At 43.4% G+C, this 25,715-nt stretch overlaps 1 protein-coding gene across 1 annotated transcript in view; it reads left to right on the forward strand.

The window, feature by feature from the left end:
- The first annotated feature begins 390 nt into the window (after positions 1 to 390).
- Positions 391 to 25,715, forward strand: part of EXOC3L4 (exocyst complex component 3 like 4) — a 32,500-nt gene continuing 7,175 nt past the window's right edge. Inside the window, exons 1-7 of the mRNA XM_038406149.2 lie at positions 391 to 1,228; positions 4,103 to 4,754; positions 7,998 to 8,115; positions 10,597 to 10,719; positions 12,002 to 12,102; positions 14,258 to 14,353; positions 21,007 to 21,121. Coding sequence (XP_038262077.2) covers positions 391 to 1,228; positions 4,103 to 4,754; positions 7,998 to 8,115; positions 10,597 to 10,719; positions 12,002 to 12,102; positions 14,258 to 14,353; positions 21,007 to 21,121 — 2,043 coding nt within the window. The remainder of the gene's footprint in view (positions 1,229 to 4,102; positions 4,755 to 7,997; positions 8,116 to 10,596; positions 10,720 to 12,001; positions 12,103 to 14,257; positions 14,354 to 21,006; positions 21,122 to 25,715) is intronic.

The raw sequence follows: 25,715 nt of genomic DNA on the forward strand, positions 1-25,715 counted from the left end.
CTGGGGTACAACAAAGACTATTACAGACTTGCCTCCTCTGTCTATTCGACAAAGTGGGGGATACAGAGAGTTGCTGCCTAAGGGTGACTCATGAGACACAGCAATATCCCAGCATTACATAGATCCCATGTAAGTCTTGCTGCTTAATTCTGCTCTTGTCTGTTTTTTTTTGTTTAGTTACTCCTCCTCCTTCCAAAAACCAGTTATTGCAAAGATGAGATGGATGAAAATAAGGAGATACCTGAGCTCAATGAAAAAATGGCATCTCCAGCAGAACCAGCATCCCCAGTAAAAAGCATTGAGGATGAAGGAACTGATTCTGTTTCTGAACTGAATAGCTCACCCTTGAACAATCTGGGGGCAAAGAGCCCTGAAAGTGCTTTCAAAAGAATGTTAAGCTTCAGGATAAGTAAACGAAGTCGAGACAAAGATGAAAATAAGGAGATATCTGAGCCCATTGAAAAAATGGCATCTCCAGCAGAACCAGCATCCCCAGTAAAAAGCATTGAGGATGAAGAAACTGGTTCTGTTTCTGAACTCAATAGCTCGCCTTTGAACAAGCAGGAGGCAAAGAGCCCTGGAAGTGCTCTCAATAGAATGTTAAGCTTCAGGAGAAGTAAACGAAGTCCAGCCAAAGACACAGATGAAAATAAGGAGATACGTGAGCCCAGTGAAAAAATGGCATCTCCAGCAGAATCAGCATTCCCAGTAAAAAGCATTGAGGATGAAGAAACTAATTCTGTTTCTGAACTCAATAGCTCACCCTTGAACAAGCAGGAGGCAAAGAGCCCCGGAAGTGCTCTCAATAGAATATTAAGCTTCAGGAGAAGTAAACGAAGTCCAGCCAAAGACAAAGATGAAAATAAGGAGATACGTGAGCCCAGTGAAAAAATGGCATCTCCAGCAGAATCAGCATCCCCAGTAAAAAGCATTGAGGATGAAGAAACTGATTCTGTTTCTGAACTGAATAGCTCACCCTTGAACAAGCAGGAGGCAAAGAGCCCCGAAAGTGCTCTCAGTAGAACGTTAAGCTTCAAAAGAAGTAAACCAAGTCAGGCCAAAGACAAAGCAAGTGAAGACTCTGACACCCTGAGAAGAAACAAAGGTTTTACATTGAAAGGCTTAAAAAAAAAAGAGGGCAGCAGTGCTAAAAACATGACAGACACCAGTGTGGACAAGAGTGGGGAGAATACAGAGGCAGAGTCCATTCAACGAGAACCTCTCTCAGGTAAGAGATGAAAATATAACCCACTGTAAAAACACTTGCTAGGATTCTAATAACATTCAATCAAAGTAGACTCTGCAGGGCCCCGCGCACAATAGAGCATTGAATGAAATGGACTTACCTGGCTACAGAATAGTCTGATCCCTTGCAATGTCTTCTTGGAGTCTTTAAAGGTTGAGCACAGAGGACAGGTCTCCCAGATATCAAGGGAAACCCCATGAATGGGATGTTCTGTGGCTCCCTCAGATGTTACTTTATTAGCATCAAAGGATCCTCAAGAAGGACACTTGTCTTGGTACATCCCTTTAATTTGCTATTTATTACAGTAATGCTGCTTCACTTTTTTTTCAGGCCAGGTCATAAGGATGTGCACTCACATGGGCCATGTCTACACTAGAAAAATGGGTCTATGGTAACTGACCTATACCTAACCATATCTCTTTCCTAGAGTGGACCCATTGCACCACCTTTCAACCTGACTAAGCAACACTTCTAACTGCTTAGCCAAGGTAAAAGCATCACAGTGTTTCCACTTAGGAAAAAGGTTGAGATGAATTAATACACCCTGACCTAACCTCGACCCACATTTCTAATCTAGGGAAGACCCAGAGGCCATTGTTGATGCCACTGTATGGACTGGTTAGAAGGGCTGTGTCCCAACTGTGACATCTGTTTCAGTGAAGATGCTTAAACTACTTCACCTTGTTACAGCGTGAGCTTTGTAAAATGGATCTGAGCCCATCTTGTCAGCTTTGCATACCTCATGGCCTAGATTCACAGATCATGCCCAGAAGGCACCATTATGATAATCTAGGCTTCCCTCCTGCATAAACTTGTGAGCTGTAGCTCACGGAAAGCTTATGCTCAAATAAATTTGTTAGTCTCTAAGGTGCCACAAGTACTCCTTTTCTTTTTGTGAATACAGACTAACATGGCTGCTACTCTGAATCCTTTCCTTTTCTTTTTGTATTTCACCAGTAATCCCTGCACTGAGTTCAATTACTTGTGTCTGAATTAGAGCATCTCCTTTAGAAAGACACCCAATATTGATTTAAAGATTACAAGTGATGGAGAATCTCCCACACTCAGTGGTAAACTGTTCCAGTGGTTAATCACCGTCATTGTTTTAAAAAAGTGGGTTTTATTGCCAGTTTGAATTTGTCGACCTTCAGTTTTCCCAGCCATTCAATGATGATGGGCCCTTGGCTGCTAGATTAATGAGCCATTTAGTATCAGATCTCTTTCCTGCTTAGGTACTTACAGTGACCAAATTGCCTCAAACTTTCTCTTTGATAAACTGACTAGACTGAACTCCCTTAGCCACATCACCACACTCAGAGCTCCTGTTTAGTGGGCTCAAATTTCCAGTGACCTCTGGGAGCTGGAAGGTGCTCCAGAATAGGAGTCTCTCACTCCAGCAAGTATCTCTGCTGTCACACCACTGCTGCATCCAGAAAGGCAGCTTTGTACGCTCTCTATGTCTGGTTAGCAAGTGAAATAAGACTAATGAGCTGTAGTTCTTGCTGCGACAGTGGGAAATGGAAAATTTAATTGGGATCAGCCCCTTTTTGGACTCTGGTGTTCCATGATTATCATAGTCCAAATGGTGCATCACCCAACAAAATTTTGGTTCAAATTATTACTAGCAAACTACCCTCACTCCTATGGCATGGCGTGGTACAATGCTGGCTGTTTGTGGTCCCTTAGAACTGTATTTTCAAGGCACTTTTATCATCGTTTTTCAAAATCTGCACAGTTGATAACTCAGCTGAGTGGGAGTGTAAAACGAAGGCACCCACTCCTAAAGTGACCGGAGACTGAGAATGTAAGGTACATGGATTTCCCCCATCCCTCCCAGACTGGGTAACAGTATACACTACTTGGAAACCAGCGTTACAGCGAATAGTCAGTACCTAGTAATTATGTGCAGGTCTGTAAAATGATTGAGTCAGGCCAGGCATGGTGGGACTCCTTTGGCTTCAAGGAAGTTACAGTGGGGATGAGTCAGACCCATTCTTTGAGATCTTTTTAGTAGACTCACGCAAATATTATTATTTCTATTACAATAGCACATAGGGGCCTCAACTGAGATCAGAGCTCCATTGTACGAGGCATTGTATAAACATAAATAGGAGAACACTTGCCCAGAAAAAAGTTACAATACAGACAAAGGGAGAGAAGGGGAAAACAGAGGTGCAGAGACCATGATTTGCCCCAAGTCACAAGCATAGCAGTGGGAGACAGGGATCTAATCCCAGCTGTCAGTCCAGGGCTCTCTCCAGTAGATCTTGCCTCCTCGGATGATTTGATGCAGTGGTCTTATGTTCAGTCTGAAATCTGCGCAGCCAGACTGGTTTACAGTGGCCACTATAGGAACAATGCCATATGATGCATATTTGCTTTAAAATACAGAGTACAAACCAGAAATATCACCACAAATAAGATCTCCAGCCTGAAATATATTTAAGCAGAGATGGGCTTTTGCTGCCAAACTCAGGTTTAGACTCCAGCCCAAGCATCTACACTGCAATTTTGTAGCCCCGCGAGCCTGAGTCAGCTGATCAGGACCAGCTGTGGGTCTTTCATTGCAGTGTAGACATACCCTGAGAGACATGGCTCTGATATTTCAGTGATTTCATCTGAACGGCATTTCTCCTCTATGTCAAACAGGAATTAAGGAGATTAAAGGTGACCTGTCACATATGTGCAGCTGGAATGCCACTCTTCATGTAGGATGCAGTAGAGAGACAAAGCAGCCCCGCAATCGTGACTCAGACACTGCTCTCTCCTGTGGTCTTTACTGTTGTAATAGGCACATTAAATATCTAAAAGTAAACTCATAATCTGCTCTCTCCCCAAACCATGTTCTCTCTGCAGTCATGGAAATAAATGAACTTATTCAGAAAAAGCAACTTTTGGAGACATTTGCAAGCATCAGGTGTTTGGAGAATGAAATTATAACAGAAAAAGAGGCCAAGAAATATGAAGACAATCCTACAGAATATGCCCGGAAAGCCAAGGATGTGGATTTGCTTTGTAATGCTGTTGCTAACTCAATCAAATCCATTGTGGAGGAAACACTTGATCAGTCCTATATAGATGAACGTTTGTTGACTTCTATGGTGACCTTAATCTCCAAGGAAGAAGAAGCTCATGCTGATGTACAGAGCCATGGCTCTTCAGAATCGGACTGTGTTGGCAGACCCAGAAAATGGCGAGACGTGTGGAAGGAAGCTGTCAGAGGGAGTGCTGAAAAAAGAGTCGGTAACGTGCCTATTTCATTGAAGGAGGACAACGATTCTTGGCTCGCTATCCATTTAGGGTTCCTCAGAAAATATGTTAGTGAAGATTTATTGAAAATCAAGCAGTCAGTACAAAAGTGTTACCCAGATGACTATAAAGTTTGTGGAAGATACGTGGAGTCTTTTCACGGTGCCATTTCTTCGCACCTGCAACGTCTCTTGCAGAGACCCTTGGAATTCAATGAACTTTACGCATTACTTGATTGGGTTGTTAACACATACTATAGGTAAGCTACTATTCCCCATGCCAACTCTCTCTCCTCCAAATAGTAATTTGGCTCTGAAAATCTACAAGGCACTTCAAGACACTTAGTTATTCTTGGGTTCCCATGTGAATAAAACGGATGCAACCACTTGAACTATAATGGCAGGTACCAATCTGATAAAGGATAGAGGCAAAGGCTTGTGCGTAAAATGCTTACCACATGCATCCACTGTACATTTAGATTGCCTTGTTTCTCTTAGTCACTGACTTGCAGTGCTCACGATACCCATAAGTTCCACTTGCCAACGTTATATTTCAGCTCAAAGAAAGCTCAGTTCCCCCTCATGGAAACATTTTGCAAAGTGCAGCCTCTGTTAGCAGATCTTTCCAGCCATAGTGCATGGAGCGTGGAGGAGCTGCACCTGTTTAAGTTGTGATGCAGGTTGGAAAGAATCCACACTGCCACCTGTCCCTGTTGATAGGGTGACCATACATCCCGGTTTGGCCGGTACAGTCCCTTTTTTAAGCCCTGTCCTGGCCGTCCCGACCTTTTTGGCAAAAGTGGGCATTTGTCCCGTTTGCTCTTGCCAACTTGATCAGTTAGCAAGAGCAAGTGGGACAAATGCCCACTTTTGTCAAAAAGTGGGGTAGAGAGGAACATGTGGGGGTGGAGGCGAGTGGTGACACCAACCTTGGGCAGGAGGAGAGGAAGGGTTTGGGTGGGGGGCAAGCAGGGCTCGGGGAAGCAGCGACACCAACCCCACCAAGGAAGGGAGCTTGGATGATCAGCTCTGGCCAGCCCCACATGGCGGGAGGGAGGGCTCAGGCTAACCGCATGCGGTGTCCTATTTTCCCTTTGGGGGAAATGATGGCCACCCCCTGATGGCCACCCCCTGAGCATGGCTATGTGGGACACCACTAGATGGCATTAGCCCAAAGGAAAAGAGGAATTGGCTCAAATAAATAACTTTAGAGGCGTGGGGTCTCAGCACCTCTAAAAATTATTCACAGTACAGTAGTAACCCAAATGTGCTTGGTGGTATACAGAGTACAGATACGCAAGATGACATTGGGGCTGGGACTAGTAGCTTACTGAGTCTAAGGGCTTGTTCACATGGTGCAGCAATGTGCACTACAGGGGTGCGATGTCTACAACGCACCAACATGTGCGACAAACTGGCCCACATGGACCTGACTGGTGCACACTAAAACGTTCTGTTTCAATGTTAACACATAGAAGGGAACTTTTAGTGAGTCCCAGCAGGGTCCACATGTCTAGTTGGTGCACAAGACATTGGCGCACTTTAGAAGTCACACCTTTCTAGTGCGCATTGCCGCTCCATGTAGATAAGCCCTACAAAGACAATAGAAATACATGAAGGGTGGAGGGAAAAGGATACAATATACAAGTCAGCTGGACTTGTTTATGATATGCTGGTTTATATGGATTCTCTACCTACCCGTTAGTGGCTGGCTAATTTCATAGAGGCATCACTGCAGATGAGGGTGGGTCTTAAGGGGGAATCTGAATAAGGAGAGCGCAGTAGACAGGCCAACCAGCACATTCCAGTGACACAGAAGTAAACACAAAAGCAGTTGCAAAAGAGGTGAATAGATTGGGCCACATATATATAAGTGCTTAACTATTGATTGAGGAGCTTAGCTTTATGCTTCCCTGTTTGAAAATGGTGATTTAAATTTCATTTTATATGAAGTTGTTTGCTTAAACTGACGTCATCAACTTGAAATCTAGCCATAAGTTTCGAGCACTTTCAGATACTACATCTGCCTGAATCCCGTTGCCAGTTTTTGTGAGTTTACAATTGCATTTTTCTTATTTTAAGAAATATTTTCCCTCTCGTTAGTGTGTGTATAACCCACATAAACAGAGGAATCTGATTACACAGAAGGGAGATTGAAGTTGATTATGCCAAACATCCTGTCAAAATAAACTAAAGCAAACAATCTAAAAGTCAAAAAGCAAAATACATTTCTCTTTCATATATAGTCATCTGAGTCTTTACTTGCAACAGCAGTGGGTAAAAAAAATTCAGACAGAAAGGCGCTATCTAACCTGGGTGTACTTTTAAATGAATGACACATTCATGCAGCATGCTGGAGTACACACTATTTGTACAGCTAATGACATCTTGTACATTCCCAACCCACAAATTTGGCGAGATGACAGGGCAACACCACCAACTCTTTCCTAATAAGCTCTCTCTGCATTAGCCTGCTAGAATCCAGACTTGATACAGTGCAGTTTTCATTCAACTTAAATCTGATCTTGCACTCCATACTCAGACCTAATTGCAATTTATGGGAGTTTTGAGTACAAGATAAGGACCCTTATGAGATGCTGTCATTGCAGCTGACTTCCAGATATAGCTCTAGTGAATAGTTAGTAATTCATGTTCCACATTCAAGGAGGTTACAAACATTTTCTCTTCCTTCTCATCCCATATTTAGAAGACAGAGTTGTAAACTGATCTTGCTTGTGCAGAGTATGGATGGGTTGGTGGATAGCACATTTGAATATTGTACAATATTGAATCATAATGGCACCTAATAATGGATTTTTTGCTATTGAGTAAGCAACACATCTGTTTCTACCCCAAAGTGGTACTTTAGCTTCCCACTAATCAGCTGTCATGTATTGCATGGTAACTCTTGAGAGAAATGAGTGGTAAAGTAAAAGTAGTTTATCAGTTCAATGCCCTTTAAAGTCAGCCTCTAGTTCAGCATCTACCCACTTCTTCCCTATGCAAGGAAATGTTTCTCATTTGTTTGCATGATTTCCAGACACTGCCCTTCAGAATATCACCCAGATGAGCTGAGCGATGATATTTCATTGTTATCTTCACAGGGAAATAGAGACATAGCGTGACCAGCTAACGCCAAAGAAAACAAACAAACAAAAAAACCAATGTTACTGGAACAAGCTCTAGAAAAATCCCAACAATTCATTGTTAAATGAGTCAGTTTCATGGGTTTTGTTTATTTTAAAAAAATAACTTTTCATGTCCAAGCAACACTGGGGGTTTTATGCTTTCTAAACTAGGCTGAAACCTAGCCTTCAGAATCACTACGAGTTTGAGGAATTACAATTTCAAAGCGAGGAATGATTTCCTTGTTAAAGTCTGAAAGCACGCCACATAGTTTAAGTAAATTTCATACAAGATGATAATTATGTAGCTCATGCAACTTGAATATTCCATGTACTTACTCTCCAAGGCAACCTAATGTGTTCATTTGAATTTTGTAGCAAAACTCTCCTGGGACACCCTGATCTCCAAGCGGAGGTAAAGACTGAGAATCTCCCTCAGTTGTTACCATCAGAAACTTGGGATAAACTGAAAAAGGACTACATGGATTCTCTAGAGGTAAGACTTTGGGCCCTGTTATCTGGCTTATACAGGAGCTAATAATTCCACCTCCTACATAGAATATTCAGATGTCTTCACAGGGGAACACTCACTACCAGGGCTGCCTAGTGGTCAGGGGGGAGTACAGCAGGTTGTCTCCTTCCCTGATGTGCCCCCTTGTCAGTTATAGCCATCTCTTGTAGGGTTGTCCCTTCTTTTGAGGCTCAGCCCTCCGGCTGGGTCACACATCTCAGTCTAGCCCTTTCGGGGTATACCAGAAAAAAGTCTGATCACACGGAAGTCTTTCAGCACCTGCATGGGCTTCAGGGCCTTCCCCAGCTGGATTCTCCACCAAGGCAAAGGCTCCTATTGTCCCATTTTTTGAAGTTGGTAGGAGAGTCCGGGCCCACCATTGCCACTGGACTCCTATCCAGGGCCCAGTGGTGGGCAGCTAAGTTCTGCACCTTGAGGTGCTAAGCAGCTGCCTTCATGAATCACTTCCTACATAAATCTCCCTTTTCTCCATGGGATAAATTAATGAACGGCAAATAACCATTTTTGACCTTTACAATCCATCACCAGTCTCTCCTTTGCAGGCTTTGTCAGATCTGCATTGCCAGGTCTCAGGGAGCGAGAGCTCCTAAGCAGCACTTCTCTTACAGGGTTTGATGCTGCAATAAGCTGAGCATCCTGGACTCCTATTGATATGGGGCACTCAGCAACAGGCAGAACCTGGCCTTAAATGAACAGAAAGAGGACATGGAAGTGCGCTGTCTAAATGTACTGCTTGATTCCGATCTATTGCACTGATGTGAACGCAGAGTAACTCCAGTGAAGTCATACATTATACAAACACAGGGACAATTCACAAGCATACCTAGTCAAGTTTAAGAGAAACCCCCTAGAAAATATAATAGATTCATTTAAATGAGATACTTCAAAAATATGATCAGTGGATGTTGCTTATTTATGTTTTTTAAAATTCCACTTGTGCTTTGAACTTATCGCAGTGACAAGCTTCATTACAGACTGATCAACTCTACCAGGTCTATGCGACAAAGTTTTGCTGGCATACCTGTGTTGGTCAGGAGTGTAAAAAATCCACACCCTTAACTAATATAGCTATGCCAGCACCTCCCCTTCTTGTGTAGATGCAACTATGTCAGCCAAAGGGTCCTTTTTCCAGTATAGTTTGTGTCATTTGGGGAGGTGGTGTAAGTGCACCAGCAAAAGATCACCTTATGCCAGTGTAAGCTGTATCTCCACCACTAGGGGGCTCTGCTGGTATAGCTATATCAGTGTAGCTGCAAAGCCTTTCTAGCGTAGGCTAGCCCTAAATTGGAAATTCTTGAGAAAGTTGCACCTATTTTGCTCAGTCAGGTATCTTGGCTCACTTGGTGTATAGGGCTCCCCAGCATGTCAGAATATGAAATGCTTTTGAAACTAACATTTGGGGACCAGATTCTGATGTCTTTCCACTGAACAGGATCTTAATTGATCAGTGGGCCCGATTGACTTCAGTGGGACTGCTTACAGAACAAGGCATTATTCATTACAAGTCAGGGCATCATAATGTGGCTTTTTATGATTAAAATCAGCATTTCCAACCCTTTCTCCTACGGACTGTTTTGTTTCACCAGCAGCAGGAGGACAGATTTAATATTCAGGAAGCAGAATTTGGTCCCGTTCTCCCAGTGTCAAATTTTAATGCCAGAAGGGACTGTTAGATCATCTAGTCTGACTTCTTGCATAATATAGGCCATAGAATTTCACCAAGTTGATCCCACATCAAGTTTATAACTTGCAGTTGAGTATATCTCGTATAAAGACATCCAGTCTTGATCCATAGACTAAGTGATGGAGAATCTGTCACAGCCCCAAGTAAACTGTTCCAGTGATTAATTACCTTCACTGGAGAAAATCTGTATCTTCTTTCTAATTAGTGGAGTGATTTCAGATTGAGTGTAACTGAGTGCCGAATATGATCCTTAAACAATAACAGTCTCCTGGTTTCCATTGGGGTTCTATAAAGATGGTAAAGGGTTTGAACATATGATTTTTTTTTTGCACATGTCAGTTTTATTCAGGTGACTAATAGCTAAATGCAGCACACCAGGTGCCTGTGATTTGTAGGATGGTAAAAATTTGCTTTGTAATGAATATTCCGGGTCTCAATTGCTGCCCCCACATAAAAGTCAGCAGAAGGGAGAGATTGTGCCTCCCTTACTCACACTGGTAAGCATGAGCCTCATGAACAGCAGCCAACAGCACCCATTCTGGGAGTGAGCACTCACCACCATGCGCAATGGTTGCAAGGTCTAGCCCCAGGAACGTCTGCTGCAGAGCTCTTCTTGAACCTTTCCAAGCTCCTCCTGCACGAAAGCCTGTGCTTTTCCAGGATGTGCACTACACAGTGTCTATTTATTAACCTCTGTTTATTTTATTAATGCTGATCTGTAGTTTTCCATCCCTCTCCCCTCACTCCCCTTTAACATTTAGGTGAAAATAAAGCGCTATTTGGATAACATTCTGAAGCTGGAGACCACAAAAAAGTGGAAGGAAAATCAGCCAGAAACCTCGCAAATCGAGTACGACTCATCGCTGTCCTTGGATATTCAAATGGTATTTGATGAGCTTGTATAGAGTACATTACTAAATATTACATTCTGGTATGTAGGTGCTGCCTCCTGTGATAATTTATGTTAGTCACACACTCACAGAATACATTAGGAAGGGGAAAAAATGCTGTTTATTACACCTTTTAGTTCTACCACTCGCCTCTTAGCTGCAAATTAAACCTGCTGTCAATTGTGTCACAGACATAATAGGCAACTGATTTTAAAGTCTTTAAATCTCTTTGATTAGAATTTTTTTTAAAAAAAAAAGGTTTGTTAGAAAAGTCTCTCCATTGAAAGAGCTACTTTGTCCCAGGGCTGCAGGTAGAGTGACAGCCACTCCAATCTAAACAGTATGAAAAAACAAAAGCTCCTACTAGCTTCAGGGGCTGCAGGATAATAAAGCCAGCAGGGTTGGGGATTCATTTTCATGACTTTCAAAGGGTTGAATCATTTCAATTAAATAATACTAGGGAGGAAAATACCAAAGATTTTTATTCTATTGCCATGACTCACTTTTCATAGAAGAATATTGCACATTTTTGATAACCAGAAAGACAGATTTGAATGGGATTAGCAGATGGGTAGGATGTCGTGGACGGCATTTGAGCAAGACTGTAGCTTGTCTAACTTTCCAGACACAGCTGAAGTTGTGTGACTAGGAATTAGGATGGACCATGGGGTGGGGGGAGGGGGAGGAGAAGGGGGGAAGGGAAGACAGAGAGAATGAATTACAGTCCTCAGTACAGGAAGTGATTCAAGTACAAATTTGGAGTTAAAAAGGCGTCTGAGCTGCTCTCAGTACAGCTTGCGTGAGCTGGGGTCAAGGCAGCTTCAAGCCACTTTTGTGGCTCCCTGATCACTACTCTGACTCTTAAGTTAGAGCTACATAGCTGCCCTCCACCGACTGGGAGAGAGGAAACCTCCCACTGATCCATGCACATCTCCCCAGTGTTCAGACTCACGCTGGTTGCTGGGCAGAGAACTGGGCTTTAAACAAGGGCTCCGAAGAGAGAGATTTGCATCAAGACAGTTCAGGGCTGTTGATAATTCGTCTTGGGTTGCTTAGACAGCACATGGAAACATCAGACATGAATTACCACACCATAAATTCTTGGTCCATTCTGGATTATTGTTTTAAAAAGAAAGTGCCAAAATAAGTCACGGGGTTCTCCCCGTAGATATGCAGATCGCTAACATAAGTGCTGACCCAGCTTACACAAATTCATTGGACAAAGGCTTTTCTGCTGTTCTTCCACTCACTGGATTCTCGTCTAACTCTTTCCTAGCTCATTGGACAGCATAAGAAGGGATCTGGGAAAATCTTGGAAAGTCTGGAAACTGCAACTCTTGAGATCAGCATAAGAGAACTGAGAGAATTCATACCAAGGTCACTGCGGCTTCTGGCAACACATTCCTTCCACAATGAGTATCCTGGTGTCAACGCTCAGTAGTAGTATCCATGCTGTGGGCCAAACACTAGTACCGGGCTCGCATGTACTTGTTTCTAGGAAAATTAGGATTCATCTGATTTCTTGTGATCCTGACAAATTTAACAGAGGATCTGAGAGATTTCCAAAACAATCAACATGCACAATAGTAAATAGACAGATGGGAGCATGAGTCTCCCATACAGCATGTCTCCCATACATCTGATGTCAGCTCTGTAAACAGGGATGACTGAAAAGGGGTTTTCTCTCTGTCAATATTAACTGGATTTCCAGTTGTCTCTGTGGTATGTAAGTACTGGACAACAATTAAACACAGTACTGAGCAAGCCCAAATAAGGGACACAGGCCTCAATCCTGCATTATTGAAACCAATGAGATCTTTGCCATTAACTTGAATGGGCAAAGGATCAGGCCCAGAATATGCACAACTCATTTCTAGCCTGACTTCTGAATCTCACTTAACTTCACTCAGTTCTAGCAGTGGAGATTATTCTGCCCCTTAGTTGGAATTATGTACTTTCTGCATGGGAGTAGCCACTGGAGTCACGGCTAAATGCCTATATTTTCATACCTCTGAGGTTCAGGTCCCGGTGTCATCTTTAGTTCTCTAAATCAGTGCAATTCAAAGTGGTGGTCCGTGGACTGGTGCCGGTCTGTGAGCCATCGGCTGCTGGTCTGCACGCACATTGGGGGAAAAAAATGCCAGTCCCCCACACCAGATAGCTTGAGAAGCACTGCTCTAGATCATCACATGTATTTGGGATATTCCCTGGAAAGATTTGGGTTCCATAGATGAAAAAGTTATTTCCTCATCTTGGGACAGGTCTAAATCTCCTATGGTCCATGGTTTGTTGTATTTAAGTATTCCCAGTTTTCAAATCAGCACTCTGAAGTTGAAATAAAGAGAAGGACCTTTCAGCATGAATCAACTCAAACAGAGACTAAAAATAATTGTGCATTAACTGTTGAAATTTAGCATCTCAGGAATGAGCCAGATGGGTAGTTTGCTATTAAGTATTTTACAAAATCAGGTGTGGAAGACTGAAAATTGCTTTTCTAATATGTGAAATTGTAGCATTTTGTGATGCATGACAGGTATTTAAAATATTTTAAAGACAATAATTATCCCTCAAGTCTCATCTCTAATCTCCCAGTTACCATCCTGGGGGAAATCCTGGGGAGTTCACACCAGCAGTTTGTCTGAGATTTTTTAAAGAAGAACAGTATTTTGGTTTTACCATTAAAAGTGTTTGAGCTAAGGATGTTCCTTTCCTTTTTATTTTATTTTTTTTAAACTTCCTTCCTATAAATGGAATCCCAGTGTGAGTCCCACACAAGGGAAGATATGCACCTGACTGAATAACTCACTGGAATGTACTCTCTAACGTATGCGTTTTCTTAGACAGCATACTAAACTAAAACTAAAACTAAAACTAATAGAGCAATAAAACAAGAAAGAACAAAAGTAAAGTCTCCATGAAAGTGTGTATTGTGTGTCTCCTCCCAAAGTCTGTATGGACCTCAATGCAAAGTGGCTGCTTGTCTCTGTACACACCAGAATCCTTAAAGGTGCATTATATAGGAAATATAGACCTGATTCCAACATATTTTGTCAGTGTGGTGTGATTGTAGGTGTTTTGCCTTGCTCATATTTGGTTTCTGTTGTAAAATGAGCCTTTAGCTAAAGCACTTTCTTGTGGGCTAAAGTAGTTATGCGTTACACTGCTCCAAAAGCTACAGAAATTACAGGAGTGATTTACAAGCCCACTTATCAATGACACGTTTAATCACTCATAGCTAAAGATCAGAATTTTTACCAATACCCTTTCATGGGCAAAAACTTCTGTAATCTATCCTGAGCTTTGCTGATTTCAGATTCAAGCAAGCACATAGCCAAACAATGATTATCTATGGTATATCTTCTTCTAATACACATGCACATGAGAACAGCATGGGCAAGCAGTGAATTTGTCTATTTATCCCCAAGTACATGCAGCAAGGTCACTCCAGCTCTATTAGTTAAAGAGTTCATTAAGAACTCTACCCTGTTTTATTTATAACCAGCAGCAATGACTTCTGAAATTTCTGTTGCAGATTCAGGAAGGCATTTGTGGAGTGGTACAAAGAGAGAGAGGATTTGTTGTTTGTGCCATATTTAGTAGCCTACGTTAACAGCTTCCGTAATCTGATGTAAGTCTGCATTTCCCTTATAACATCTTTATGATTTTTTGGGGGTGGGGGTGATCTGTTGGATCGTATTGTTTAGCAAAGAAAGAAGGAAAAAATTATGCCCCACCAGAGTCAATAGGCCAGAATCATCCTCGGTGTAACTGCAAGGCAACAATGGATTTATGCCAGGGATGGATTTGGATGAGTTACTCATGATTTGCATAGCAGTGCTTATTTCCCAGGGTAGAATTTAGCTCAGAGTTAGGGACACAGATGAAAGCTCAGTTTGTCTGGGAAATGGGGATGGAGTAACAGAAATGTTTGGTGTTCAGAAAAGAGATTTAGATTCCAGCCCATTTGCAGATTTCAAAGACAAATGGTCATGGTTTAAAAAACAAAGAGCATGTAAACAGCAACATAATCTGATGGCTGCTCCCTTTGGCCTTAGAACAATGCCATAGAAAACATTTAGCCTGCAAAGAAACTCTCAGCATAATTGCTGGCTGTGGTGATTTTTAGGGATTTGCTTATGTCAAAAGTAGATTTAGAGCCAGGTTTTCAGATCAATAATAATGCCTAGCTTTTATATAGGGCTGTACATCAGCAGATCTCAAAACACTTTACAAAGGAGCTGATAGCCCCTGATTTGTGCATGTGCCTATTAGCACATGTCTAACTGCCAAATCAGCATGCTGCAGTTTGGCTGAAATTCACCCCACACATAGAAAGACAGAGGATTCAGGCTCTAAGTGGATGGAGTCATTGGAGGTGAAATCTACCCCCCAGCACAGGACCAGGGCTGCCTCACACTCTGGGGCTGCTACTCCAGTCTGGGCAGGAATAACAGCTGCTGCTTCCATGAGGCACTGGGAGCAGGGGACCCTCAGCCTCTCCCATACCCTGCCTCTAGGTCAGTTGCGAGCACATAGGTGGTACAAAGACTCTCCTGCATGACCTGGCCACACCCACCCACCCCACACAATGCATAAGAGGTTTTGCACTGGCCCTGTGCAGCAGGGCTGAATTTCATCCTACTGGATTTGTGCAGCCAACTTTTCCAAGCACCCATATCTGGGGTCCTTTGAAAACAAAACCCCTTTCAGGTATATCATGTTGTTTATTATTTACCTGGGTCCCCAGAGAACTCAAATTCCACATCCCTAAAGGTGATGGGAGACGTGAGATGTATCACACATCAATTCTGAGCTCACTTGCACCATTGGAAATCAGGAGTAACTAATAGCATCAATCGAGTCACATTCCATAGTGAGTGAGGTCAGAATAGGCCCCTGGTATATGGTTTTAAGTAGGGCTGTCAATTAATTGCAGTTAACTCATGTGATTAATTCCAAAAAATTAATCGCGATAAAAAAATGAATCGTGATTAATCGCACTTATAACAGTAGAATACCAACTGAAATTTATTAGATATTTTTGAATGTTTTTCTACATTTTCAATATTGATTTCAGTTACAACACAGAATACAAAGTACACAGTACTCACTTTATATTATTATTTTTTATTACAAATATATGCACTGTAAAAAATGATAAACAAAAGAAATAGTATTTTTCAGTTCACCTCATACAAGTGAAATGAAATGCAATCTCTTTTTTTTTGTTTTGTTTTTCTTTGGTTACATAACTGCACTCATAAACAAAACAATGTAAAACTTTAGAGCCTACAAGTCAACTCAGTCCTACTTCTTATTCTGCCAATCGCTAAGACAAACAAGTTTGTTTACACAGACGGGAAATAATGCTGCCTGCTTCTTATTTACAGTGTCACCTGAAAGTGAGAACAGGCGTTCGCCTGGCACTTTTGTAGCTGGCGTTGCAAGATACTTACCTGCCAGATGCACTAAACATTTGTATGCCCCTTCCATGCTTTGGTCACCATTCCAGAGGACATGCTTCCATGCTGATGATGCTCGTTAAAAAAATGATGTGTCAATTAAATTTGTGACTGTACTCCTTGGGAGGAGAATTGTATGTCTCCTGCTCTGTTTTACCCATATTCTGCATATATTTCATTTTATAGCAGTCTTGGATGATGACCCAGCACATGTTCGTTTTAAGACCACTTTCACAGCAGATTTGACAAAACAAAGAAAGCACCAATGTGAGATTTCTAAAAATAACTACAGCACTCAACCCAAGGTTTAAGAATCTGAAGTGCTGTCCAAAATCTTAGAGGGACGAGGTGTAGAGCATGCTTTCAGAAGTCTTAAAAGAGCAACACTCTGATGTGGAAACTATAGAACCCAAACCACCAAAAAAGAAAATTAACCTTCTGCTGGTGTCATCTGACTCAGATGATGAAAATGAACATGTCACTGCTTTGGATCATTATTAAGCAGAACCCATCATCAGCATGGAAGCATGTCCTCTGGAATGGTGGTTGAAGCATGAAGGGACATATGAGTCTTTAGCGCATCAGGCATGTAAATATCTTGCAACACCAGCTACAACAATGCCATGCGACCGCCTGTTCTCACTTTCAGGTGACATTGTGAACAAAAGCAGGCAGCATCATCTCCTGCAAATTGTAACCCACCTTGTTTGTCTGAGTTATTGGCTGACCAAGATATAGGACTGAGTGGAATTGTAGGCTCTAAAGTTTTACATTGTTTTATTTTTGAATGCAGTTTTTTTTGTACATAATTCTACATTTGTACATTCAACTTTCATGATAAAGGGATTTTACTACAGTACTTGTATTAGGTGAATGGAAAAATTCTATTTTTTTTTTTACAGTGCAAATATTTGTAATAAAAAATAAATATAAAGTAAGCACTGTACACTTTGTATTCTGTGTTGTGATTGAAATTAATATATTTGAAAACATAGTAAACATCCAAAAATATTTAAAATAAATGCTATTCTATTGTTTAACATCACGATTCATTTTTTAATCACTTTACAGTCCTAGTTTTAAGTTGCAGTAGCTTCCATTCTCTCCCGTGCATTTTTTGTTAGAATCCACATTAAGCACTAACATCAGAAAGCCTCTAGATGGCATGGTCTCTCCAATAACTACTCGTACACCATGGTCTTTAAAGCAGTATCTATGTTTTTTACAAAATCAGCTCTGTCAGAACTCTTATTTCCACTGAATGCATCCGATGAAGTGAGTTGTAGCTCACGAAAGCTTATGCTCAAATAAATTCGTTAGTCTCCAAGGTGCCACAAGTCCTCCTTTTCTTATTTCTGAGTGATACTGGCTGTTAAGGAATTCCATGCTAAGGATTTCTTATGAAAGTGAAGTGAAGGGCAGCATTGCCAAAGTTGGGCCCCAATCCTGCAAGCACTTAAACACCTGCTTAACTTGATGTAGATGCAGTGGCATTGGAACAATTTGTGTTGTGGGGGTGCTGAGCGCCATTGAACAAAACTGTAAACCCTGTATGTGATGGAAACCACTTCAAGCCAAGGGGTGCTGAACCACCCCTAGTTCCAGCACCCCTGTGTAGATGAGTTGGATCCAGCAGGACCATAGGTGCCAACTCCTCCTGGCACTGGTGGGTGCTCGACCCCCCTCGCTCTCAGCTCCGCCCCGCCTCCACCCCTGCCCCGCCCCCATTCCAACCCCTTCCCCAAAGTCCCCACCCCAACTCCGCCCCCTCCCTGTCCCTATTGGATTCCTTCCCCAAATCTCCGCCCCAGCCCCACCTCTTCCCCACCTCCTCCCCTGAGCATGCCACGTTCCCGCTCCTCCCCCCTCCCTCCCACAGCTTGTTATGCCACGAAACAGCTGTTTTGAGGCGGCAAGTGCTGGGAGGAGAAGCGGTGATGCGGCGTGATCAGGGGAGGAGGGGGAGGCAGAGGTGAGCTGGGGCGGGAGAGCAGGGAGCTTGGCTGCTGGTTGCAGCCACTGGGTTCTCCAGCCCCGGAGCACCCACGGAATCAGCGCCTATGAGCAGGACTGTTCATGGATCAAGTTAAACATGTGCACAGGTGTTTGCAGGACTGGGGTGCTGGATTGCTAAAGTTAGGTTGCCTATTTGGGCACTTAAGTGGCATGATTTTAGAGACGTTGAGCACCTGGATATGAGAAGCTGCAAGTGCGCAGCACCTGTAAATATCAGGCTACCTGTCTGGGTGCTTTGAAATTTAGATTTAGGTGTCCAGCTTTCGGCATCCAAATATGAAACTTTGGGACTAATAGCTCAGTCCTGCTCCCACTGAAAAACCACTCAGTAGGGGTTTTGTCATTGGCTTAGCTCAGAGCAGGTCAGCCCTTAATACTACAGAGCAGAAACAAAAATGAGAGTCTGATCATTTCACCTAGCCTGTGTCTACACTAGCCTTTTCCCACCCCAAATATCCAATAAATATGTATACACATTTTTACAAATACATTTCTATATCTCACATTTCTCTCTCTGATACTTGCAGACATTTAGTTAAACAAGGTCCAGCACCCATGTGGATACTCTAACTTCAGTTTCAGAGGGGCTTTGTTTAGTTTAGCTTTACCCTGTTCCTAATTAACTTAAACTCAACAAACTAAGCCCGGTTTCCACCTAAGTAAGAGTGTTCGCACAGGCTTTTGTCTCAGTTCACTTAAGTTGGTTTAAAAAAAAAAATCACCGGAAGTCAAACTAGTACAGCTCTGTGTGCAGAGAAGGCCTGAGATGAAAAGCAGTCTTTCTAACACAGGTCTAAGGTTAGCCACAATACTTTATTGCTGCTACTTCAATTTGCTGAAGAGAGCTTTATGCAATTGCTATTGTGTAATGTGGGAAATATAAAGAGGACTTTCTTAATGCCAGACAGAGCCTATCTAGGCTGCTTCGGACTTCACCAAAATTTCCAAACTTCATTTCTCCTTGAACTTGTCACTCATTCCATTCTGGTCACGTTTATACATTCCAAAGTTAACAGTTTATGTGTTTTAAACAAAGTCACATCATTTTATTCAGGCACACCTCTTTTTACAGTTCATTGTTCAATTCCATATTGATAAGAGATGCTGCATAAAGGGAATCAAGTTGAATTCTGCATAATTTATTCTTTGTATTATCATAAATTGCTTATTGTTACTGCCTTCCCCTGGCATTGACCTCTGTTTCATTGTCTCAGACTATACACTCCTTAGAGCAGGGACTGTACTCGTTAAGAGCTTGGAAAGTACTTAGCAGTCAGTGAGCTCTACTGCAAATAAATCATAATGGACCTGAATCAAAACCCTACATTTGAACTTCCCCGGATTACAGAAATGCAGGTTGTCAATATCTAGATCCAGATCAGAACTGTTCATCTCTGGCTCACCTCTAGTAGTGATACTATTGCAGAGATGGTGATCTTGTTCAGAAACTTTCAGGGACGTTTACAAAACAAATTAGGGAAGTTGTTTGGACTTCTCTCTCCTCCCCCACCCTGCAGAATCCAGGTTCTCTCTCCCGCCATCTCCCCTACCCTAGTAAAAATCAGGACCTTTTGCCCCTCCACTCCCTATCTATGGCCATCGGGATGGGGCCTTGGCAATGCCCCAACCCCCACTGCCGAACAGGGAGAAAGAGAGGATCAGCCCTGAGGAAAGCTACCCTCCTATGCTGCTTTGAGCTCTTAATTACCTGGGCCAGTTCTAGGCCTGGACCTCCTTCCTGGGTTGATCCTTCTCCTCTTCCTTCTCCTCTGTCACATTCTCTTTCTCTCTTCCTCTTCTGCCCCCATCTTCCTCTTGTCTCTCTGGCTTCTCCTCCCCTGCAAACTGTGCAGTGAGGGACAGATAGCAGGCAAGCCACAGCGACTGTTAGTGGGGTTTGGGGTGATGAATGCAGCACCCAGTCCACAGGGGGTGTGTTGTGCTCAAACTGCCCCATGTGGACTTTGCTGGCTCTCTCTAGGTACCTAGAGGTACGCAGAGGTCTTCCAGGAGATACATCATCTCATCCAGATATTTACTTAGTTTTACAATAGGCTACATAAAAAGCACTAGCAAAGTCAGTACAAACTAAAATTCCATACAGACGAAATGAGCCTGTAAGCATTTTCAGTAACAGTGTGCTGTGACACTTATATCTGATTTTGTAAGCCAGCACTTTAAGTGAGGTGTAACTTGGGGTAGGCAAAACAAATCAGACTGTTGAAAGGGGTCCAAGTAGTCTGGAAAGGTTGAGAACCACTGACCTAGAGCGTGTTAACATAGCCGAGCCGGGTCCTCACCGGGCAGTTAGAGCACAACACGCCCCCTGTGTATTGGGTGGGGAATTCAGCAGCATGCCAACCCATTCAAAATCGCCTCCTGTGAGCCCTTCAGTGCGCAATCTGTGCACATGCCACAGAAGTAGTGGAGAAAAACACCCCCCACAGCCTTATGTGCTATGTTCGTCAGACCTGAATGGCAGTGACACACACACTTTATCTGTGTGCATATGCACATGTGTGAGCTCCACAATTAGTAGATTTAAGCATGAATTCGTAATTTCATAATTATATGTAAAAAACCAGGAGGATTACTAAAAATTAGAGGGGGTTGGCATCTCTGCTATTGCACAGAAGGAGAAATTCTTTGTGACCATTAACAGGTGGAGAGAAGGGAATTTGTTGGGGATGAATGAGATTCCTCTGAAAAATCTGAGCTGTCGGATTATTTTGGGTAAATTGTCCATAGCAGTAGCACACAATGCCAATCACCATTAAATCATTGCTTTTACTTCTCTCTCTAGGAGAGGCTTACAAACAACATTTAACGCTGACACTAAGGAACTGGAAAATGTCCTGACTGATGTGACAATGAGCTTCAGAAAGGATGTTTTAGATAAATTAAAACAAAAGACGCAGGTAAGAAGAGTTTGGAATGTTTGTGGGACTTGAGCTGAACCCGGTAGTTCAGGATTTATTGCCATTTTCCCAACATACACATCTGTAGCGGGGTGGTCACCCGCTCCGGCTTTAAAGGGCTTAAAATAGCCCAGGAGAGGGTTGTGGCTGGGAGCAAGCAGGTCCCAGGCTGATTGGGGAAAGCAGGCTCAGCTGTGGCCATGCCCTAATCAGGGATCAACTGGCCCTTATAAGATGGCAGTGGGCCAGGAGCAGAGAGTCTCCTTTAGCTGTGGAGGGAGATGGGCCTGGCTGCTGGGGAGCTTGAGAAGGTATGTGGAGTGGAGCAGGGCTGGGGAAGGCCAGAGGAGCTGGGAGGCTCCAGACTGGAAAAGTCCCAGGCTGCTGCAGGCCTGGCAGATGGCCTAAGACAGGGTACTGAGGTTGCACAGGGAAGCCCACAGGTAGGCAGAGGTAGCGGGTCCAAACCCCCCTTGCCTGTGATGTTGGCTTATACACTGCAGTCCACCCCAGTGTGTGGGGGCTCAATGGTGACTGGCAGTTGCCAAAGACTGAGGTGAGGTGGGGATAGTGGGTAGGGGTTCCCTGGGAAGGGGAGACCCAGAGACTGTGGGGGTACTGCCAGGGGGCAGCACCCTGGGTAAAAGGGGACATGGGGACCAGTGGCAAATGGGATACTGGCCTACAGAGGATGCTCTGGAGGCTGGAAGAGCTAATTCCCTGAGAGTCCAGCAGGAGGTGCTGCAGGTGTGAGTCTCGCCCTGTGACAACATCCTGTTTTCCATGTTTGTGGTTATTTCAAAATGCATCCTGTCTCATTTAGGTACTAAACCTCTCCAACTCCAAATCAGATTTATAGGGTTTAGGGCTTTTCATTACAAACATTGATGCATTGGTTAAGGCACAGGAACAAACAAAAAAGTATATTTGGTGGCTTCTGAGCATACTATATCTTAAAACTGCTTAGGTGCATTTCACCCCTGGTGAAACCCAAGGGAAGACATTGAGATTACACCAGAGATGAATTTGGCCCTTTGGTTTAAAAATAGCTTTTTAAAATAGGGGTTTTGTTTAGCCTAACTTATTCACGACAAGTCTGCCATCATGATCTATTACCAACTTCTATCTAAAGGCATATATCAGCAGAGTGACAATGAAATGAGTTTATTCTGCCTCGGGGCTCTGTTCAAGTGTGGTGTTGCAAAATCTAAGATCTTTCACCACTGGAAAGGCAGAGTCTTCCTGTCAGCACTACAGTGGAGATCTGGGATAAGAGGCTGAAATGACCAGTTATTTCTGTGGCAGTAGGGCTTTTCCAGATGCTTTGATACCATTCAGGCTGTAGAAATCCCTACGTGCATGCCAGCTCTTGGCGATCTCGCCCAAGAAGGCATAAATGTGGCTGGAAAAAGAGGATTGTACAGTGATCTACCACAGATGGTTTATGGATTGAACATGGACCTGGAAGGGGAGTACAGGGATCTGAGGGGCAGGAGGGAGCAAAGTTGTATGAGGGAAATATGAGGAAAGTTTGGGACTTGTGCGCCACATAGATGAATTACCTATAGTTTGTCAGCTCGGAGTTTTTCTCTATAACTTACAGAGAATAAACTACAGGAAACAGTGGTGCAAAGATACATCATGGCAAACAAAGGGAAGCATTTGGGCATAGTCCAGCTCCAACATGATCCAAAGCTCACTAGAGTCAGTGGGAGTCTTTCCATTGGCTTCAGTAAGCTTTGGATCAGGCCCGTCACACATAGGCAGGAGTGGGGCAGAGCCAAGAGCCCTAGCAAAGGAGAATGCGGCATGTTTTAAAGATAGAATTGGAAAGGCATGAAGTTGGTGAGGCAGAGAGATATGGGAATCCATATGGATTCCAGGTGGCAGGGCATGTAGAGGAAGGGATTTTTGGACCAACTGGGGAAAGGCTCAGCCAGGAGTTGGATGGTCAGGAGCTTAGAGAGAGATAGAAAGAAGCAGACTGAAAGCCAAGCTCAGGCAAGTCCCAAGAGAATCTTCAGAAGGAGGGCAATTGAACTTGAACCTCAGGTGAATACCCACTGGCAGCCTGTGGAGGCATTTAAGCTATGACGGAGCTTCTCTTGGTACGACTGCATGTGGGCAGCATAATTCTGCAGATGCCAGTATCTGGAGAGCCATGGGCAGACCACAGGGAAGAGACCTGCAATGGTCAAAGAGGAGCAGAGATGGATACATGGATAAGTATTTCAGCAGAGATGTAACCTGGTGGTGGTGTGAAGGAGTTAATGAGAAGACTGGCTCAGTACAGGTTTAACCTTTACCATGAACAGGTGGAGTGTATATCTGGGAACTTTTCCCATAGCCAGATCCACCACACCCAGATCAGTGACAAGCAGAGGAGGATTCAGCATGAGATCCACAGACACTGGGGACGGCCTCCCTAACAGGAGGGATTTGCCCAAGCACATTTTGATTTATTTCTGGATAAGAGTTGAGTATGGAGGTGGCTAGTTTCTGAGCTAGCTTCAACAGGTTTGCTTCTGAATGAGGAGTCACATCCTCAGCTGGTGTAAATCTGTGTAGCTCAACTGAAGGCAAGGGAGCTATGGCAACTGACACCAGCTGAACCTGGTACAATATACCAAGAAACAGCCTGACCACAATTATCACTATGTGCTAACCCCCGCACTGGTAGTGTCCCCTCCACCCCACCCCTACTGTTTCTCAGACGTTCTTATCAACTGCTGGAAATGGCCCACCTTGGTTATCACCACAAAAGGTTTTCCTCCTCCCCCCCTCCTGCTGGTAATAGCTCATCTTAAGTGATCACTCTCCTTACAGTGTGTATGATAAAACCCATTGTTTCATGTTCTCTGTGTGTATATAAATTTCCTCACTGTATTTTCCACCGAATGCGTCCGATGAAGTGAGCTGTAGCTCACGAAAGCGTACGCTCAAATAAATTTTAGTCTCTAAGGTGCCACAAGTACTCCTTTTCTTTTTGCGAATACAGACTAACACAGCTACTACTCTGAAAACTGTGTTCTAACAGTGCTCAGTGAAAAGAAAAGGAGCACTTGTGGCACCTTAGAGACTAACAAATTTATTAGAGCATAAGCTTTCGTGAGCTACAGCTCACTTCATCGGATGCATTTGGTGGGGAAAAAACAGAGGGGAGATTGATATATACACACACAGAACATGAAACAATGGGCTTATCATTCACACTGTAAGGAGAGTGATCACTTAAGATAAGCCATCACCAGCAGCAGGGGGGGGAAGGAGGAAAACCTTTCATGGTGACAAGCAAGGTAGGCTAATTCCAGCAGTTAACAAGAATATCAGAGGAACAGTGGAGGGTGGGGTGGAGTGGGGGGGAGAAATAACATGGAGGAAATAGTTTTAGTTTGTGTAATGACTCATCCATTCCCACTCTCTATTCAAGTCTAAGTAAATTGTATCCAGTTTGCAAATTAATTCCAATTCAGCAGTCCCTCGTTGGAGTCTGTTTTTGAAACTTTTTTGTTGAAGGATAGCCACTCTTAGGTCTGTAATTGAGTGACCAGAGAGATTGAAGTGTTCTCCTACTGGTTTTTGAATGTTATAATTCTTGACGTCTGATTTGTGTCCATTCATTCTTTTACGTAGAGACTGTCCAGTTTGACCAATGTACATGGCAGAGGGGCATTGCTGGCACATGATGGCATATATCACATTGGTAGATGCGCAGGTGAACGAGCCTCTGATAGTGTGGCGCGATTAGGCCCTATGATGTCCCCTGAATAGATATGTGGACAGAGTTGGCAACGGGCTTTGTTGCAAGGATAGGTTCCTGGTTTGGTGGTTCTGTTGTGTGGTGTGTGGTTGCTGGTGAGTATTTGCTTCAGGTTGGGGGGCTGTCTGTAAGCAAGGACTGGCCTGTCTCCCAAGATCTGTGAGAGTGATGGGTCATCCTTCAGGATAGGTTGTAGATCCTTGATGATGCGTTGGAGAGGTTTTAGTTGGGGGCTGAAGGTGATGGCTAGTGGCGTTCTGTTATTTTCTTTGTTGGGCCTGTCCTGTAGTAGGTGACTTCTGGGTACTCTTCTGGCTCTGTCAATCTGTTTCTTCACTTCAGCAGGTGGGTATTGTAGTTGTAGGAATGCATGATGGAGATCTTGTAGGTGTTTGTCTCAGTCTGAGGGGTTGGAGCAAATGCGGTTATATCTTAGAGCTTGGCTGTAGACAATGGATTGCGTGGTATGATCTGGATGAAAGCTAGAGGCGTGTAGGTAGGAATAGCGGTCAGTAGGTTTCTGATATAGGGTGGTGTTTATGTGACCATCGCTTATTAGCACCGTAGTGTCCAGGAAGTGGATCTCTTGTGTGGACTGGTCCAGGCTGAGGTTGATGGTGGGATGGAAATTGCTGAAATCATGGTGGAATTCCTCAAGGGCTTCTTTTCCATGGGTCCAGATGAAGATGTCATCAATGTAGCGCAAGTAGAGTAGGGGCATTAGGAGACAAGAGCTGAGGAAGCGTTGTTCTAAGTCAGCCATAAAAATGTTGGCATACTGTGCTCAGTGAGTTGCTCTTACATCCCACTTCAGGTTTCTATGATTAACTGTTC

Source organism: Dermochelys coriacea, chromosome 6 (assembly GCF_009764565.3).
Source record: "Dermochelys coriacea isolate rDerCor1 chromosome 6, rDerCor1.pri.v4, whole genome shotgun sequence".
NCBI lineage: Eukaryota > Metazoa > Chordata > Testudines > Dermochelyidae > Dermochelys > Dermochelys coriacea.